Genomic DNA, 20,249 nt, shown 5'->3' with positions numbered 1-20,249 from the left:
AGAAAGATTCATTACACTGATTTAATAACACAAATGCTGTAAGAGTTGCAACAATCGTGTAGATTTAATCTACTTCACTCTAGATTTTTGTCGACGCATATAAAAATTGCATCGAAACTTGGTAGTACTAGTACATATTTTGGTATATGTTAATTTAGTTTTTTATTTTGATTTTCGGACTTTAGCGAGTTTGATATACGTCGACACGTTTGATTATCGATAAATTAATTACCAACTAGTGCATTAGTATAATCTACTTACTCCCACCCATGTACAGTCGACGTCAAAGATATATTTAAAATTTTCGCCTTATTACCAAAGGCGTAAGGTGCAAAAGTGTAAACATATATTTGACGTCAACTGGACCTATACTTCGTTTCCGTGTTGGCGTTAATCTAAATGCACGCAACTTATTGTATACTTTTGTTTTACCTATATTAAAAATATTACGTGATTCAGTTAGTCACTTCTGGAAAGATACAACAGTCATTTGCAGATTAGTGACAAAAATTGTAAAAAAACACATTGATTTTTTAAGACTAGCGTGACAACTCTTGTATCTCCCCCTCTTGATAAAATCATTAATGATTACAATATATTATCTAAGTAATGAAAATCTATTCTCCTACACAAGAAGACAATTACTTAAAAAATAAAAATGAAATTTATAGAAACTAAATTTTATAATTCTTGACAAAAACGTTAAAATGAGCATCGAATGTTTTAAAATTAGGTTTGGGATTTATGGCAAACACAAAATGATGATTACCATACAAAAGTCTCACGTAAAAAGAAAAGTAAAAATTGAAGCGCCACTGGGAAGGCGATACTTTGAGTGGGGATCTTTGATAGCAGTTATAATTTGTCTCCTTGTTTGCTGACTATTAAATTTATGATTGACTAAGCGAATGTGAAGCGCGGGAGTATCAGTTTTAGCTTGTACGACAATGTTTTGTTATGTTTAGTTGTTCTCCCTGCCTGTAAGTCGCATTTTTGAACTGATTTGTGAAATTTTGTGAGCATGTTCGATATTTTTTTCGTATTTGTTAATCATAACATAGTATGTTTATTAATAATCATATACTTCGTTTCAAGCGAGTGTTCCACGACACACACATTTTTTACTATGTAACAGTTTAATTTCTTGGACAACAATACAAAATCTAGACTTGAGTGATATTTAAAAGAGATTCCCAGTCAATGTAGCGCCGGGCAGGCGGATGTCGACGCACAACTATTATAATTATAACAATAACATTTCATGTCAGCGGTATTGTGAAGGAAATAATTCAATGCTCATTAAAGTTGTCGCTATACTTACCAATAATGTGAACCACAGTGTTTGTACTCTGTTCACGGGTGCCATTACACTAAAACGGCAGTGGTCAGCTACTGAACTAACAGGCCATTTCAGACTAGCCGTTCATTTCTATTACAAGGAGATATAAGGCTGTATTAAGTGCTATTTCTTGCACTTGACTTCAGTCAATCTAACAAGCCTATCTGGTAAATTTAATCAGTGCTCAAACCAGCTTTTAAGTAAGTAGAGAAACGCGACGTAACTTTATTTCTAAAGCACCACAAATCGTACCAAAAGCCTGTACTTTTACATTAAATTATTTACTCATAAAAAAACATGTCATGTGACATCAAAATAATGATCGTTTTCAACTAAAATCAATTCCCTAAAGCTCACACATTATTAATTCAAGCCAGTCAAGTTCTAGCAATCGTCCCGTGAACATTTTTGATATACTTTGGCCGTGGTCTAAGTCGTGCTCACGTTTATACCGTACGGGAGTGAGCCGTGGGTAGGTAGGTGGCTGCACTTTAACTTTTTGCACAAGAAAAGCCCAATTTAGGCCACGGCCACGTGAGTCGTGTGTCGGGCTGCAAGGAATCCTATTGCGTAAGTGGTGGGGAGGCACCTGGCGGCCGCGAGTCCGTTACATGATGCGGCAGTTCTCGTCACCCTCACGGATCTCGCCCAGCTGTTGACAAGTTCACATTTATTAATACCGTCGAATCTTACAATTTGAACGTTACGACGTTCTTCGACTATACTGGCGTCAATGTTAATATTTATTATAGTGTAAATAACATTATTTGCGGTATTTGACACATTATGACTGACGTATATAGAGATGTAACTAACGCAAATCGATTGTCACAGCAAGCGATTACGATTGGATGGCACGTAGACTGAGGTATCGAATTATGACGTATAATGAATTTTTATTTGAGATTTAAATAAAGCTAGAATTATATGGTTTTCCCGCAAGCTACCGGTCGGTCGGTGTATTTAATACACCGAACCGAGTAGGTCGCACCCATTGTCAAAATTGAAACTAACTGGGGATCTATTTTAAAGTTTATTTATGTTATTTCTGTGTCAAATTTGTTGTCTGTTAAGTGACGATAAATATATCCATATTTACAGTTAATAATCCACCTTTTCCTTATTTTTATTAAAAGAAAAATGAAAAATTCATATCGATTTACTTAGACGACTACCGATTCATAACGGTGGTGTCCGGCCAACCCTAAAATTAAAAAAAAAAGACGTAGAACGTAAACGTTCGCAGTGCAGTTGTTTTCCTTTGTGATTTCGATGTGCAAAACATTTTACGTAGTATTGCTGTTGTGAGTGACAGACGTCAAATACCGCAAATAATGTTATTTACACTATAGCGGCTTTTGAGAATTCACAATTTGCAGACCAATTTTTTAATATATATCAGCTCTTCCACGAAAACGTCAAACTTTTGAAATCGTTAAACAAAATGCAAACAATACAGAAAAAGTAAAAAGTTGGAAGCTGCATAATATGCAGCATGGTTGTTGAATATTATTCAACAACCATGGTAAATTATCACACATTTGTGTAAATAAATCTAATATTTAGAGGTTTCATATGAAAAAAGTCGCATTGGTTCGTTTTCCAAGTATTTAATGGACGAGTCATAAGGGTCTCGACCTCTAGTCTTTAACGTAACTTTATGAAGTTTCGAAGCATAAGAGAAACAATTATCAATAGAATACTTGTTGTATGTGTGTGTTTACCTGCTCGCGGCGGGGGAACTTGTGCGCCAGCTCGCGGTGTCGCTGCGCGCTCGTGCTGACCTGCCGCCGCTGGCGCTCGGAGATGGCGACCTCCTGCAAACGAAACGTGGGTGAATATGACAAAAGGTAATTGTATTGGAAACTGTAAAAGTGGTTCATGAATGTTAGCGTTAATGGATCAAATGTGTGAGCATATTTCATTAGTGTGTTGTTGCACCATATTTTTATAGAAAGTTGTTTGAGGGACATAATGTGCAAATTCTATGGTAAAAAGCTCATGTCATATTTATACAGGTTGAAGTGGACAATAAATATGACTCTGGTGTATTAATCGCTAGCGGCCAGAACGTGAAGACTCGCAAGAAAACGTGGTGCAGCAGACGATCATGTCCCTACAAGGCAATCAGGTCATTTAAATCATAAACGAAAGCGCTCCACTTCCCGTAGACGAGATATATACACCGTGTTTTTTTTTTATTTCCGTTAATTTCAAGGGTGCATTCCTGAGCTTAAATAAAGTAACTTTTAGTGTAGTAAATGAAGCAAGTTGTTGTATGCACGCATTAATTTCTCAGTCGATGAAATTTTGCTTGGTTATTGTATAGTATGAGCCGAAACTAACATATAAATATCCAAAAAAAAAAACACTCCTAAGTTAGGTATTTATACGTAAAAATACAAATCTTTTTATTTATATATTGAACCGAGTAATTCCTCCGTCCAAAATTATTTTACCAAATAAGTTATTTGTATCAGTATGTGATACTAGAAAAAAATCTAAAACTTTTGTCAAACATGAGAATATTTTTTTTATGATAATTCCTTTTTTGACGCTCATTTTCATCGGAAAATTGCTCTGCCATTTTTTCCTTCTTATATGATCTCAGAATATAATTTGGCGTAGTGGGTAAGAAAATCCAAAAAAATGCATACCCATGTTTATGTATTTTAGAACTATTAAAAACAGAAAGTGGAAAATTTCTCAGCCTGATTTCTTTTTAAATATATACGTAGTCACGTATATACTTAAATCCAAAATATCCAAAAGAAATGTCATCCCTTGTACACGCCGCTCCCTATACACTGCTCCCGATATGTTTAGTTTTTAATACGCTCGTTATTTTTTTGCATGTTTTTATAGTTGAATGGAAAGAAAACTGTGAACTTAATTCAATAAATAAAATGGATAGAGAAATTTTCCACAGCGAGTAAAAAGGCAATTTCTGAAAAAAAGTATAATTACATGGTAACTTTTTTAGATTTTCAATTTGTAGGTATAAATCGGCAATAAAATAGCATTCCAGTGAAAAAATTAGACTGAGCAATTGTCCAGTCCAAGACACGCCAATAAATTATATTTTGTTAATATTGGTATTCCTGCGGGGATATTTTTTTTTGATATTTCATATATTGTTGCAATACGTTACATGAATATGTCCGGAGAAGAAAGTTTAAACGGAGCATTTTTCCGTAAAAAGATATTAACGATTTAAGACTTTAGGTATTTACTTAAATCCTATTATTATTATTCTTTGGAAATTTATACAATACTTTTTATTTATTGATACTTTATCATACTGTAAAGTTTTTTCTGACTGAGGAATTACTGCGGAATGTCCACTACCTTTATTTACTACACTATTTCTCAAAGACACCGATGTTCTAATTAAGTCCATTTCGGAGATAATCAATAATTTATTTTTCCCTATAAGGCCTCTACAAGCGTGTACACTTGCCTTAGGGCCGGTTTACATATTGATTAGTGTTTAGAATGAGTTCATACATTTGCTACTAAACTTAAGTACAATCTCGGTCGATTGATGTACGAAATGACATTGATATGTCACAGATTTCAATTGTTTGGTTGAGTTAAATGTAATGCCCGTGTTATAACAACACTATATGCTACATTTAATTACTTAAAAAAAAATCTAAAAAAGAAAACATTTTTTTTTTAATTAACTATGCCGTTTAGTTCTTTTAAACGTACTTAACCATACCCAGAAGTTAACGGAATTTAATAAAAACACGGTGTATATATATTTTTTTTAGGGTTCCGTACCCAAAGGGTAAAACGGGACCCTATTACTAAGACTTCGCTGTCCGTCCGTCCGTCCGTCCGTCCGTCCGTCTGTCACCAGGCTGTATCTCACGAACCGTGATAGCTTGACAGTTGAAATTTTCATTGATGATGTATTTCTGTTGCCGCTATAACAACAAATACTAAAAACAGAATAAAATAAAGATTTAAATGGGGCTCCCATACAACAAACGTGATTTTTGACCAAAGTTAAGCAACGTCGGGAGTGGTCAGTATTTGGATGGGTGACCGTTTTTTTTTTGCTTTTTTTTTTGTTTTTTTTTTTTGCATTATGGTACGGAACCCTTCGTGCGCGAGTCCGACTCGCACTTGCCCGGTTTTTTAATTAGCCCGTTATAGTGTCCCACTGCTGGTCACAAGGCCTCTCCCCTTGATTTCTACAACTCCCGTCCCGTTGTAGTGCTTTTTCCGGCCAGTTACTGATGATTCTGATGAAGGTGTCTGATATAGGATTAGCAAAGAAAAATTTAATTCTGGAAACTTGAAGGTCGTTATTTCAGCTGTCAATTTTTGACAGTTTTAGTGCACCGATACATTTAGGGTGAGTCAAGTTTACACTTGCAAGCAACTAACCTCCTGTTCATTGTTGAGCAGCGCGGTGGTGAAGTTGTCAGCGACGAACCACTTCTGGCCCTTCATGACGATGTCGCGCGGCGGGTCGTGCTCGGCGCCCGTGTCGGCCGACCACACCGTGGCCACGCCGCCCGGCTCCAGCTTCACGGTGCGGTGGAACTTGAAGATGGTCTCCTGCTCGCCCGCCTTGCGAACCACCTGGTAGCCGCTCAGGCTGTGCTCCTGTGGAATTCAACGATTAGCTCATTTTTTAATCGAGCTATAGTCACAGACCGCGTTCCTCGCTCTCGTCGAGCGGCGCGCACTCGGGATGAAACTTTCGCAAGTCGTATAGAGTAAATAAGCGGGAGTCACCTTCTTGCCCTTGTTGCGGATCTTGACGAACTTGCCGTCGGGGCAGGCCTCGGCGACCTCGAGGTCGCCCTTGGCGCTGGAGGTGACGCTGTAGTCGGCGAGGCTGCGCTCCTCGCTCTCGTCGAGCAGCGTGCGCTTGCGCGCGGCGCGCAGCGGCGTGGCGCGCCGGCCCGGCGTGCCGCGCCCGCTCGCGCTGGCGCCCGAGGCCGACGCGCGCGACGAGCTGCGGCCCGGCGACTGCGACGTCAAGTTCAGCCTGGACGACAATACACCTTTTAGTACGACAACTTTTAAGATCACAATTTATGTAACAGAGAAATAAGAGTGAAAGAACCGGAGAGGTCTGTCACCTCTTTCATAGACATTTTAACCCTTATACCCTACGATAAACTGGCACCGACCTGTCCTCCTCGCCCTCGAGCAGCGTCCTGTAGGTGGCGATCTCGTGATCGAGCAAGATCTTGATGTCCATGAGCGTGGCGTACTCGCGCAGCTGCGCGGCCATCTCGTCCCGCAGACGGGCCAGCTCCTGCTCCAGGGAGGCCAGGTCCTCGGCGTGGCGAGCGCGCTCCGCCTCCAGCTGACGCTCCAGCTCGCGGCAACGGTTCTACAATATTTCAAATGAATCAATCGATACACTTATTAAAACACTGACAAACATTTTATATAGTATGAATTGCGCAATACACTTATTAAAACACTGACAAAAAATTGATATAGTATGAATTGCGCCATAGACAAGAGTACTCACGCTGAGCGCCGCGTTCTTGTTCTCCAGGTCGTTGAGCGTGGAGTTGAGCGAGTCCATGCGTGTGCGCATGGTGCGGAGCTCTTCTACCGCCACCGAGGCGGCGTTGCTATTGCGATTGGCGGCCGCGTGCAGGTTCTTCATCTGAACACATAAGTAACAACTTTATATATGTATACTAGAGAGGTAAATGGTTCAATTTTGTATTGAATGTCAGTAAATGTATGATTGCGTTTGCTGATTGTGGTCTTTAGAAGCGCGTGCGCTAACTTGTGTCTAGTTATCGTCACGCGCTGATAATATTGTGCTGATTGGCACACTGTCCAATATTTACGTTTAATCCGATTTTTCTGTAGTTTATATCACTAACATATTAAATGCTCTCAGAAATTAACGGAAGCGCATGCAATGGACATTTTAAAAATTACTTCAATTAATTAATAACTTTTAGACCATAATTTATAAATATATTATTATTATTATACATTAACTGGCCACTCTACCAGGCGGTAACGAGAAATTTCTAGCTTACTGCAACAATAAAACCTATGCTAACTTCTCTAATAGATATCAAAATATGTATACAACAATTACAACAATAATAATTGTCGTGGCATACCTTGTTCTCATACATGGCCTCGATGTCCTCGCGGTTGGCCTTGATGTTGGCCTCCTGCTGCTCGCGCAGCTCCTGAAGGCTCTGCTGTAGCTTGGCCTCATACTGCTGCGCCAGGCGTCCATCTGCAGAGCAAACATTATTAAAAAATGTACACAACCTGGGTTATTTCCTACATGACTTCTCTAGAGGCTTAGCAAAACATCTAAAATGGCTATAATGGGTTTTGTAGCAACACCAGGGTCGCCATAGAATGTTACTGCTCGAAATTGCTCTCGATTCTCTTTTATTTTTAATAAGATTCATACATATATCATTTTGTGTGTAAGAAAATAAGCCACAAATTATTACACTATGAACTTACATAAACCTATGAAGACCATTGTAAACTAATTTACAGACTGATGTAAAAACTATATGAAATAAACAAACACAATATGTTAATGTTTATTTACACGCGATTGTTATAGAAGCAGATATGATATGAGTTCACTTTCACGGACAAGAACAAATAAAACGAATAACTTATGCAAGTCCCATTTATAGTTCAAAAGTGAGTAGGTATACCACTTACGCACGCCTATTACTTTATTATTTTGTCCTTTAAATAATTAAAGAGAAATTGCATCATTCTAAATTATGGTATAATCTGACACTAATGGTAAAAGTATTGGTAATTACAATTAGTAATGATTCCCACGATTACCACAATACAATTTGTGTTAATGTGACAAAATAAAGAACTTTGTCCTTTTGTACTGCACTAAATTAAAAACAAAAAAAACTGCCCTTATCGCGTAACGGAGAGACGCTAGCTAGCCAGTTATTGCCAGTCCTTTAATTAAAGACAAAAAAAAACCCAATTGGGGTAAATTTAAACGATTTGGTCAGCAGCTCAGCAATGTCAGCATCACCACTTCAGGTCACAAGGTTCTCCAACTCACCGATCTCTGAGATCTCGACCTGGCGGCGGGTGCGAGTCTCCTGCAGCTCCTGCTGGAACACCTGGTCCTTGAAGGAGAGCTCCTCGCGCAGGCTCTGCACGGTGTTCTCCATGTCGATGCGGCACAACATCTCCTCTTCCAGGGTCTTGCGAGTGTCCGCGTATACTTTGCGGAGCTTCTCCAACTCTTTGGCGAGTTCCTACAAGAAAGTATGTGGAGATTAGCAACACAGACTAATTAGAATTCACAAAGTCATTATTATAAATTCAAGTACTTTTTATTAAAGAAGTCTTCTTCCGGGCCGACCTGGCCCACTTAATCATAAGATGAGTGGCTTATAAAATAAATAAGATTAAAAAAAAGTCTTTTTCCGGGAAATCGCGCTAAAGCTGCACCAGGCCGTTTAACAAGAGTGAAATGTTTAAGTTTTAATTTTTATAGGATTTAAGCATATCCTTTCCTTTATAACAGTCAATTTCAGTTATTTTACTTGGCTCAGTATGTCATCATTAGTAGGTTATGAGGTGAAAACCAGCTTGATATCATTTAAATTTAAATTCCTTCCTTTCAATTAAATTGTTTTGCCATTTGCATATGCCTTATAGTTTTACTTTGTCCTTAATCTTATGTTTTGTAAATGTCGTCAATTAAGGCATTAGCACATTAAAGGGAAGCGAACACATAAACAAGCAATTTAACTGGAACATGGGCGTTAAGTGGTTAGTCATTCTCTCGATACGACCTGAACCACATAATGCGCAAAGACATGCTTAATATATCGAGTACGCGAGTACCTCTACACACGTTTCCGGGATGTGGCAACGCCGATTTGTCTGATTTATGCTAAGCAAGACAATATTTTTGGCTTCAAGGACTTTTTAGACAAGCTACTTCGCTCTAACAGTAAATTTTTGAGGGACCGTGGTGGACCTACTGGTAAAAATCATAATCTCTATCGTTTGTGGAATATGGGCATTTGGGTAGGAGCTGTATAAAAATTAGCTACTAACAAGCGAGTGCCGCAAAATTGGCGAAATAGACGGGGCCAATCCCATAGACATAGAAGATCAAGGAGGGGATTCTGATTCATATCACAGCAATTGCCCGGAAGAAGCATCTATCATCGACGCGTTGAGGCCGTTAAGACAATTTCTTTGCTGTGCGACTTGGGTTACCAGATGTCAGAAATTTTGGCCGTTTGTCAAGAATGCGGTCGGAATACGAAAATGTCAGGAACTTTAGTGAATCAACAGATTTTTTCTACTATGTAACCTAAAAAGGTATTATTCAAATTACTTACATAAATCCAAAACAAAATCAAATCTAAACAATGTATCAAGCATACATAGATATATGTTACGGCTAGCCCCCCCTCGCCGATATGAGCGTGTCAGGAAAAATATTGGCAAATCAGGAATTTTGTTAGGAAATTCCAAATTTGGATCTGGTAACCCTATGTGCGACTCAAATGCAGTACAGAAACAAGATACTAACAGCAACACTTAACTGGCCATCAGTGGATGTTTCTTGTCAATACAATATGTTTACCAATTTTCAGTTAACAGTGTGAACGATGATGTACATGATACATACCCTGGCTTCATCTTGGGCCTTCTTCTTGTCGGCGAGGGCCGAGTTGTACTTGTTGCTCTCCTCAGTGAAGCGGGTCTCGTAGTGACGAGCCAAGTTCTCCGCCTGGGTGCAGTCTTTGGTCTTCTTGTCCAAGCTGCCGAAAGGAACAACATTATAAATACATACCTTAGCATTTGATTGTTATTTTTTTCATTCAGTTTTATGAATAAATAGAATTGGTTTCAGTACTTTGCTTTTTATAACTACGTCTTGTTCCGAGAGCCTTGGACCAAAATGTCTCAATAATCTAGAAAAGTTACTATTTATTTAATGAATAATCATATATTATTCTATAATATTTTATCCGTGAAATTAGGTCAGCATGTCGTGTCTCTTCAAATGATACTGAATATAAAATAAAATGATGTCATAGATACAAATGTCAAGCAAACAATGTAAAGGAAGGACAGGCGTTTGATAAAGGTAGAATATGTTTAATCACGAACAATAAATAAGATAAGTCGAAAAAAATTGCCCGCTGCTCTTTGATACGCAATTAAAACATGAAAAATGTTGCTAACAAGCTATTTATTGCTGATAAGTGATAGCATTTCGGCGGCCAGCGTCATATTCAACGACAAAAAGTTATTATAGAAATGAGGTCATTTCCAGGCTGCATTCCGATAGCGTCAACTTGACCCGATGAGGTTTGAAGACGAGTCGTAGCCATACGGTAAATGCGAAGTTGCGCAATGGTTACACGGAACGATCTTCAGTAAACACGCTATCCGGTTCCCTAACATTCACAAATAGCGCTATGGTGTAGGCGGACCAGTGGAACTCTGGTCTTCGTTTGAGTATAGTTGTAACCAGTTACCGGTCAAGTTAGCTAGTTATGAGCTCACTGTGTCCCCTAACCGGTTAGCGAAGTGAATGCTGCGACCATTCAACGCTCGCTTGATCAAGTCGAGTTTTCCCGCGCTTTGCGAATCAATGGCGACGCGGCCGCGACGTCGCGGGAGACCGACGCCGAACCTTGGCCGATTTTTATTCCGGGCGATATTAAAGCGTGATTACTGATCGTTAGCTTCCCTGTAGACACCACTATCTCTAATGATGTATTTACACGCACTTAAGTTTGAAAAATAAAGAATGCAATACGAAGTGACCCGTTATTATTGCTCTTGTGTTTCACCTTTTGGCATTTTACGGATAAACACCTAAAGAAAATAAATATAATAGTAAAAGCGGCGCAAGTTGTACGCAGATTATTACAGAAAGCTATAAAATCTCAATGATATATCTAATCTAGATTCTAATAGGTGGCTTATTCTCCTAAGAAGTAGGTGGCCCAGGTTTGCCGCTATTAGCATAACATTATAATTAAACTTAAAATCGTGGTCCCTTGGCTATTATAAATACGCCCCACCCTCTTGTGAACTTTGTAGAGAAAGCAGGAAGTTTCGAATACCCATAACCGTAAAAAAAGGGGTCAATATAATTATTCATGCATTTGGTTTTACGTGGAGTCTTGTGAGTAAGCAGCGTTGTTTACTTCACGTGTATTTTGATATGATGTTGAAAAATAATGCTTTCAAATATCGACCTTAATATGTAGGCCAGAAGATTCAAATTATGAACATATTTGTAAATTACGATAATCTTAGATAATTTTAACTTTACGTAAACAATGACGGCATTTGGTAAATAATTTAAATAAATAAGTAGATACATACGTGTCCTGGTCATCTTTATATCATAACTGTCAAATCCCATGGTTGCTAATCAAGGTCAAATACCTAAGACATGAGAGATATACTTTACAGAGATTACGTCAGTGCTTTATATTGTCCACGAAAACGAGCTAGGTATAGATAGGTACGGTAGGTACCTACATAACAGCAGGCACGCGCGTTTGTTAAATTGCTAGGTATCGATTCAATGAACTGTATTGTATTTTTTGTGGTAGTCACTAGTCAGGCAATTAAACGGTAGATTATGCTTACAGCCTTATCGATAAATGAAAATTTCAGTCCGTGATAATCAAATTTAAATTTTCACTATCTATTATCTCCCACTCTTCATTGCCAAATTGCTAAATTACAGAATTACTGATTTTCGAAGTTCGCGGTACGCATTCTAGACTTAACTATTTATATTACAAATTATTCCAGGGAATTAATATTTCGTTTTACTATAATGAATAGAGAGTGCTGATTATCCGTTGGTAATGTGCTAATTTTAATTAAGTAGGTAACTAGGTACCTACTTTCTAGATAACCAAGTTAATCAGAACATGTGTGCAACAATTCCATTTCTATGCTAAAATAATGACGAGAAATATCCCCCATAATGGCGCTATTTAAGAAAATGTGACAAAACCAGTTGGATTATAATATAAATGACTGACTTCGTCAGACAGGAGAGCCGTTACTTAAATATAGGATGTTTTTCTTATAGAACCACATCGTGTAGATAGTTATTATTGCAAGCGACAGTAGACTTTCTGTTGAGTAAAAAGATGGTAAACAATTCGATCCACTGAGCGCTGATCGTGAAGGCCGAAAGGATCGATAGATGGCTCGTACGATACGACTTCGCCGCTAAAGCATCGACTGATATTTATAAAAGACAAAAACGCGTTGTTACTTTATAAGTAACTGGGAGATGGGAGAGCTTATTTCTTACTTTAAAACCGGGAGCTTGTTGGCCTTATCAATCTTAATTGTAGGTGACTGTACCCACGGTAAAACTTTCTGCTGCGCTATAAAAATAAAAGCGGCCAAGTGCGAGTCGGACTCGCCCATGAAGGGTTCCGTAGCAGCAAGTAACATATAGCTGTCAAACCAATTTGTCAGTAAATAGGAACAAACAAAACTATACTCATCCTTTTCTTTTGGGTGCTAGTACTAGTGTAAGACAAAGATAGTATGATTCTCTCTATCTATGTTTGAAATTAGACAGTCCTTTGACACACTATAATAAAATTGCGGTTTACGATTTATGACGTATTAAAAAAAACTGCTTACCAGATCTCGTTCCAACCAATTTTCGGTGGAAGTTTGCATCATATATTTTTTTTAGTTTTATCATTCTCTTATTTTAGAAGTTACAGAGGGGGGGACACACATTTTACCACTTTGGAAGTGTCTCTCGCGCAAACTATTCAGTTTAAAAAAAAAATTATATTAGAAACCTCAATATCATTTTTGAAGACCTATCCATAGATGCCCCCCACGTATGGGATTGATGAAAAAAAAATTTGAGTTTGAGTTCTAAGTATGGGGAACCCCCAAAATTTATTGTTTTTTTTTTTCTATTTTTGTGTGAAAATCTTAATGCGGTTCACAGAATACATCTACTTACCAAATTTCAACAGTATAGTTCTTATAGTTTCGGAAAAAAGTGGCTGTGACATACGGACGGACGGACGGACGGACGGACGGACGGACGGACGGACGGACGGACGGACGGACGGACGGACGGACGGACGGACGGACGGACGGACGGACGGACGGACGGACGGACGGACGGACGGACGGACGGACGGACGGACGGACGGACGGACGGACGGACGGACGGACGGACGGACGGACGGACGGACGGACGGACGGACGGACGGACGGACGGACAGACAGACAGACAGACAGACAGACAGACAGACAGACAGACAGACAGACAGACAGACAGACAGACAGACAGACAGACAGACAGACAGACAGACAGACAGACAGACAGACAGACAGACAGACAGACAGACAGACAGACAGACAGACAGACAGACAGACAGACAGACAGACAGACAGACAGACAGACAGACAGACAGACAGACAGACAGACAGACAGACAGACAGACAGACAGACAGACAGACAGACAGACAGACAGACAGACAGACAGACAGACAGACAGACAGACAGACAGACAGACAGACAGACAGACAGACAGACAGACAGACAGACAGACAGACAGACAGACAGACAGACAGACAGACAGACAGACAGACAGACAGACAGACAGACAGACAGACAGACAGACAGACAGACAGACAGACAGACAGACAGACAGACAGACAGACAGACAGACAGACAGACAGACAGACAGACAGACAGACAGACAGACAGACAGACAGACAGACAGACAGACAGACAGACAGACAGACAGACAGACAGACAGACAGACATGACGAATCCATAAGGGTTCCGTTTTTTGCCATTTGGCTACGGAACCCTAATAAAAAGGAGGCAAACAATTCGATCCACGGAGCGTGAAGGCCAAGGATCGGTAGATGGCTCGTGCGACCTCAACGATATGAGAATGCGCTGTTACTTTATAATTGGGAGATTGGAGAGCTTATGCGGGTAAAATAAACCCTGTTGTGGGGCACACGGGGTGATTAGACCTACGATCGGGGGCTATATAATAATTGTTCTAATACCGTAATTTTTTTGTTTATCGCGTAACCTGGTAAATTCTGTTCTTTATAGTTTTAAATAATATGTAGAGTATAGTATGTTTCCGAATTAACTTAATTCGAATATGACATAGGGTAATTCGCAAGCAATTGGCCACCTGTTAGTAACTGGCCACCCTAAACTAAAAATGAATACTATTCACCTATAAACAGAATTCATTATAGTATAAGGTGGCTAGTTATTGAAGGCTGGCCAGTTATTGAAACCTTATACTAAAATGAATTCTGTTTATAAGATAATAGTATTCATTTTTAGTTTAGGGTGGCCAGTTACTGGCGAATTACCCTAATAAGGCCCCTGATTTCGTAAGAACTATGAATAATTCGAGTTCAGACGTATTGTTTACTGTCGCTAAGCGACAAGCGTTATGAAGACCGACAGAGACAACAGGTATTTCTGCTTCTCATCCTGCATTGCATCTTAGGCCATGTTCGCGAAATATAAATATTGATCACGTGTATACCCTGCATCTACAGTGTTTTTTTTATCGACACATTTCTCGGTATTTGTAGCATCACCTCACCGCTAAATACGCGTCTTACGTCACCGGCGGTGGGGGCGTGACGTCATCACGGTCAACAGTCGCCAAGGCCCGGTGACCACATGGAGCATCGTCGAAATTAAAATTTAACAAAATTTGGATTTCGGTAGAGTATGACATAATAACATTAAGAACTCTAGATATTTGGTTACAAAAAATTCTTAGGTTTGTTGTAGATACTGAATAGGTCTTGCATAATTTATTAACGTCAGAATAGCTAAACCACTTTGGGTCGTACTGACGGGTTCGTTTATAAACTAACACAACGCGTAACGCGTGCACACATGCAAAAGGGGCTTGCTATAGTTGCTATATCATTTACCTATTTGTTAATTCCTTATTGACAATTCCAAGGTAAACTAATTGTGTAGTAAATTATTTTGCATAACATTATGAAACAATCAACTGATGAGAATTTGTCAAACTTATTGGCTTTTTTGAGACTTGGCAGTTGTTTTCAAATCATGCACAAAATATTTTCAACCTTATCCATAGTATAAAAATAGGTGGTGGTAGGTACAGCAATATCTCTATAGAAAACTTGTTGTATAGTCGAGTTCATATCAAGTGAACTTTTTTCACTTCACCAGTATAAGCTAAAAGTTCATCTGGTAGGTAATCTGCGGGCACGGTAGTGCCCCCGCCAAGACGAGCAAAGCGACGCGCAAGGGCTTAGCTCTACTAAATCTATAACGGTACCTATTAGGTAGGTACATACCGTTATAGGTGTGTTATTGTAATTATCGTAATTAGGAATCCATGCATAAATGCATCTAACGGAGCTTTGTTTGCGACACGATGACGCGTCGTAAACAATAGGTGATGACATGACTAACACTTCACAGGCACTTAGTATGCATTTATAGATAAGATAATGGGTGATATAGATTCCTTATGATAACCTAGTCTCAAAATGCAATTGAAATATTTATGGACAGGTAAATTAATCACAACAATAGTGCAAGATTAATTACATACCTATAACCAAATTGGTTTAATATTGATAGAACACAATTTACTGCTTATAATGTTGACATTGACACTCCAGTTTCAACTACATTTACAGGTTGGTAGTAGAATATGTGTTATAGATATCTGCTGCAGTATTCCATGTATAGGTTGTATTCAATATATCAACAATGCATTAAATGTCTCTTTTACAAAGATAAGATACTGATATAGATGCAAATGGAAATGTGACTTGGCCATTGGTAATATTGAAACGTAAGATGTAAGTCCCTTGTAAGGCCCATAACATTGTAAGGTTACAACACAGACAAGACATCCTCCAGACTGAGCATAGTAGCTCTACCCCTCTGCCACGCATACGGTAGTTTTACTCCATTTTCGAGTCGAAAGTGTCTTTGTGTGACGTACGTGTCTTTGAACGGGCCAATCACGGCACGGGACCTAGCTCACCTCGTCCCCCGCACCCCCGTATTTTTGGCAGCATCGGTTTCATGAAATAATTGCTCTAAACTCCGTCTAGAGGATTCCTAGTGGGTTACAATGACCACTCTGTTTGAATCTAATTAGAACCTTTAATAAACCAAATAAAGTAGCATTTCTTTCTTTCATTGCTTTCTGAAACAAAATTCATCCCAATTTACTATACAACAAGGTTCAAATTAAAAATAGGAATATTTTGTATAGTGTTACAAGGTTATAGAAGTAATTAGAGAGTAGCAATGTGTGAGGGTATCTTAAGGGATGGCATGGAATCATTATAAAAAGTGTGATAACAGGGTTTTTGTAAACCTAAACCAGTAAACCTGGTATGTGACATCCCAGGTGTAGAAAATCACAAACCTGCATTTGTTTGCTTTTACAACTGGGAAGGGAACAAATCAAATTAATTTATTTAATATTATGATTTGTAATGTTCTAGCCGTGTAAGCTGCAAAAGTCACAGGATGACTCGGTCACTTTTTTAGTACAGTCACCTGCAATAATATGTTACACAATGAAGGCCGCAAAAATATCTGACATGATCTTTTTTGTAGAGCCATAAGAGTGTGTTATTTTCGTGGCCTTCCAAGAGTAACATATTATTGCAGGTGACTACATGACATCTATTTATGGTTTAAGACATTTATTATCTCATTAAGAATTTACAAAATTCACTTACATGAGATACACTTATAAAACAACACTTTTTTAGGCTAGCATGCACTAATTAATTTAAATGTAAACAATATTATATACATACTATAATTTTTGTAATGCATGGTAAAGTGGGTAGAAATCGTTTGTAACAAGTATTAATTACCAGCGGCTTAGAGAACAAGTTACTTCGACCGTCCTGTTCAGATGCGTTGCAGCACACCTTGGACACTGCCGATCAAATGTATGAAACAAACGCGTTCCTACGCACACAGTCTAAGCTCGTGTAGGTGAACGCGTACCATGCTTGTGTGAGTGAGATAAGACGTGCTAGGGTTTCCGCCATTTTGTTGTCAAGTTCGATGACCTCAATGACTCAAAACTCATTGCGCGAATTAGGAAGAAATAAGAATCGTAGTATGTTGTAAGATGTGTATCTAAGCTCGATTTATATTTATACAATAGTTTCCTATTTTGAATCAGTATAAACGAAGTAACAAATTTTTTGTAAGGAAATTCAGGCCACCAAAATATTACGTAAGTTGAAAACATGATTTTTTCTTCATATAGATATTGTGTTGTTTTCAGTGTGTTCTGATAGGTTTTGTAAATATTTCTTTAATATTTGAATATTTTACGTGGCCTCCACTCTGCGCACCGCGTCGTTGCGTCCTTGCCAGCCGGTAACTGTGAGGTAACCGAGAGCGGGTGGGCGGCACTTTCAACGGGAGGCAGGGAGTGTCCATACTGTATGTTAGTACTATTTACTATTCTGTGGTTGCAGCGTAGATAACGAAACTAGTATGAATGTTCACGAGTTATAATGTAATGTTCAATATTGTGTCCATAATATAAAAGCATAAAGAGCTCACGCGCGTTTTGCGGCCTGTTACGGCATCCATCGATCTTTACGAAAATGGCAAACTGTGTCAAGGTCAGGCAAGAAGTTAGCATTCACATAGCTAAAGCAGTTTTCCTCAGAGGAAATAAGGATAATATAACTTATTTGGTGCTTGTTATACATAAAATAAGGTAACTAACGATTTAGACTAGAGAGCTTTTAGTGGTTTCTTACCTGATATTATATTAATTTATTTAATTTCCTTTTGGATCTATGTAGCAAGTTAGAGTTAATTTAGTTAACCTATTTTCAGGTTTCAACATAAGATACTTGAATGATATAGGAATCTTAAATAGACACATCATTGGAGACTATTGGATAATATATGTACATACATACAGACTTTTGGATACCAGAAATTATACCACAAAGGCTCCCGAAACTTTTTAAAATTGCAGCCCCCTTGTGTGTATTTACACTTTTGTGACGCATGAAACTGAATCCCACCCGTTTCAAAACTAGTGGTCTAATACTCAAAAAATGGTACTAAACTGACAAAATTTACAAAAGAAATTCACGCAGTCATGAATTAAGATATTTTGGTTCTTCTAAATCAAACCATTTGGAATCCTCATAAAAGTTTTTTGCCTTGACACACTTCTTTGGCAAACTAGGTCTCTATTCCGTATCCACCTACATATTTCTTTTGGCTAGGAAACCATAATGGTTTGTATACAAACAAATATTGCTGCAATCAACACTTCAACCAAATGGTTTATGTAATTAGTGAAGCATATTTGTTTACAAATAAATCCATGTCAGCAGGTAACAGGTGTAATAGTATGCTTTTTTCAGTGAGTGGTACCGGATTTTACTACATATTCATATTAGGAGCGAAGATAATAGTTCCGCAAATATGAAATGACAATGTCGTAGGTATAATAGTAAGGTCTAGGTCACAGAGCAACTTTTGCGAGGTTAGTGCTAGAATGTGCCGACTTCCGATAGCCCTGAAGTAAGAATAAGTTAAGCGAATAGGAAGTAAGTTTGTTTTTTAACGTAGTATGCGATTGGCATAGTTATATCGAGGTATGATGTCACGATGTCGTAAAAGTGAGGCCGCGCGCTCGTCACAGCGCGCCCGCGCAGAATTGCCGCCGATGACGTAAACTTTAAGCTAACCTTAGACGTAGTCCCTGAACATAACCCTCACTTAAATAAAAATGATGCTATCACTTACAGCCATTACCGCCCGCACCCAAAATAGGTATGTCAATGCTTACCGCTTCTTAAGGTCGTCGTTTTCTTCGTACAATCTCTTCAAATCAATCTCTAACTTTGCTTTTTCTCTGGATGTATCGTCTAACAACTTTCTAGCATCTTGTAGTTCATGCTCGTACATCCCCTTGATGTTAGAAACTTCACGTGTGACCACCTCCTGTGTAGTTTGGATCTCTCGACGTAATCCCGAATTTTCGCTTTCAAGCTGGCGGACCTTGTCAATATAGGCCGCCAGACGATCGTTCAAGTTTTGTAGCGCATCTTTTTCTTGTAAGCGGGTGTGTCTTGTAGGACTAAGCGGGCTGCTGGGCCGGCCGGCAGAGCTAGAAGGGCGGCTTCCAACAGGAGTGCTCGATTGTTGTGGGCTCTGAACGGATGACACAACACTTATGTTTGACGAAGATGTCACAGTCTTTTTTGTTTTGGACGACATTGTCGAATAGTTTTTAAGTCACGACACTCAGTCTTTGCACAAAAATACAATCCACGCGAGCTCAACTCGGAAAGGCAAGCGTAACTCCGAGAAACTCACAGCGAACCGACCAACCAAACCCAAGCTTTGCTGGTCACGTGACCGTTGAGTCATAACAATGGTTACCAGTACAAAATTTATAAATTCAAAGTTAATTTGTGCGTAAATTATGTATTTTCAATGATAATTCTCCAATATATAGATCTTATATTATGGTGATTGCAAATATAATATTTAATTGAATTTTCAGTTTAGTTCTGGTAGTATTTTCTATAACAATGTTTGTTTTCCCCAAAGACCTTTTATTATATTAAGACCGTGCACTGAAGATTTTTGACAAACCATATTGGAACCGTATTACACTACTATTAAGGTTAATATTGCTTTGCTACAAACAAACAGGACCAGCGTAGGATAGTCGAACGGAGCGTGTCCTTTTCTAACAACATGCCAGGGTCCAAAGAATATAATACAAGAATATAATATAATATAATTCATGTGAAAGAAAGGGACAAACTCCGTTTAATTCATCTCTCACTCGGCTCGTTTTTTTGCATAACTGCACAT

The 20,249-nt window shown here is 38.7% G+C and overlaps 1 protein-coding gene across 1 annotated transcript; it reads right to left on the bottom strand.

Annotated features, from left to right (window-relative positions):
* Window positions 1–648: 648 nt before the first annotated feature.
* On the bottom strand, window positions 649–19,767 carry LOC134789788 (lamin-C-like). Its single transcript, XM_063760436.1, has 10 exons — window positions 19,213–19,767; window positions 9,993–10,125; window positions 8,400–8,598; window positions 7,459–7,580; window positions 6,843–6,983; window positions 6,493–6,698; window positions 6,092–6,347; window positions 5,738–5,959; window positions 3,064–3,156; window positions 649–1,991 (listed from the first exon to the last, which is right to left on the bottom strand). The coding sequence occupies exons 1-10, from the start codon at window positions 19,641–19,643 to the stop codon at window positions 1,947–1,949; spliced, it is 1,848 nt and encodes a 615-aa protein (XP_063616506.1). The 5' UTR covers window positions 19,644–19,767; the 3' UTR covers window positions 649–1,946.
* Between the last annotated feature and the right edge of the window lie 482 nt (window positions 19,768–20,249).

The sequence above is a fragment of the Cydia splendana genome, chromosome 4, assembly GCF_910591565.1.
Source record: "Cydia splendana chromosome 4, ilCydSple1.2, whole genome shotgun sequence".
NCBI lineage: Eukaryota > Metazoa > Arthropoda > Insecta > Lepidoptera > Tortricidae > Cydia > Cydia splendana.
Note: the sequence above shows the minus strand (reverse complement) of the source record. Positions and strands in the feature narration are given on the sequence as shown.

Coding starts and splice junctions, on each gene's coding strand:
- LOC134789788 (XM_063760436.1), bottom strand. CDS start 19,643: ATGTCGTCCAAAACAAAAAAGACTGTGACATCTTCGTCAAACATAAGT. Junction 7,581..8,399: donor GGTCGAGATCTCAGAGATCG/GTGAGTTGGAGA, acceptor TTTGCTCTGCAG/ATGGACGCCTGGCGCAGCAG. Junction 1,992..3,063: donor AGTTCCCCCGCCGCGAGCAG/GTAAACACACAC, acceptor ACTTGTCAACAG/CTGGGCGAGATCCGTGAGGG.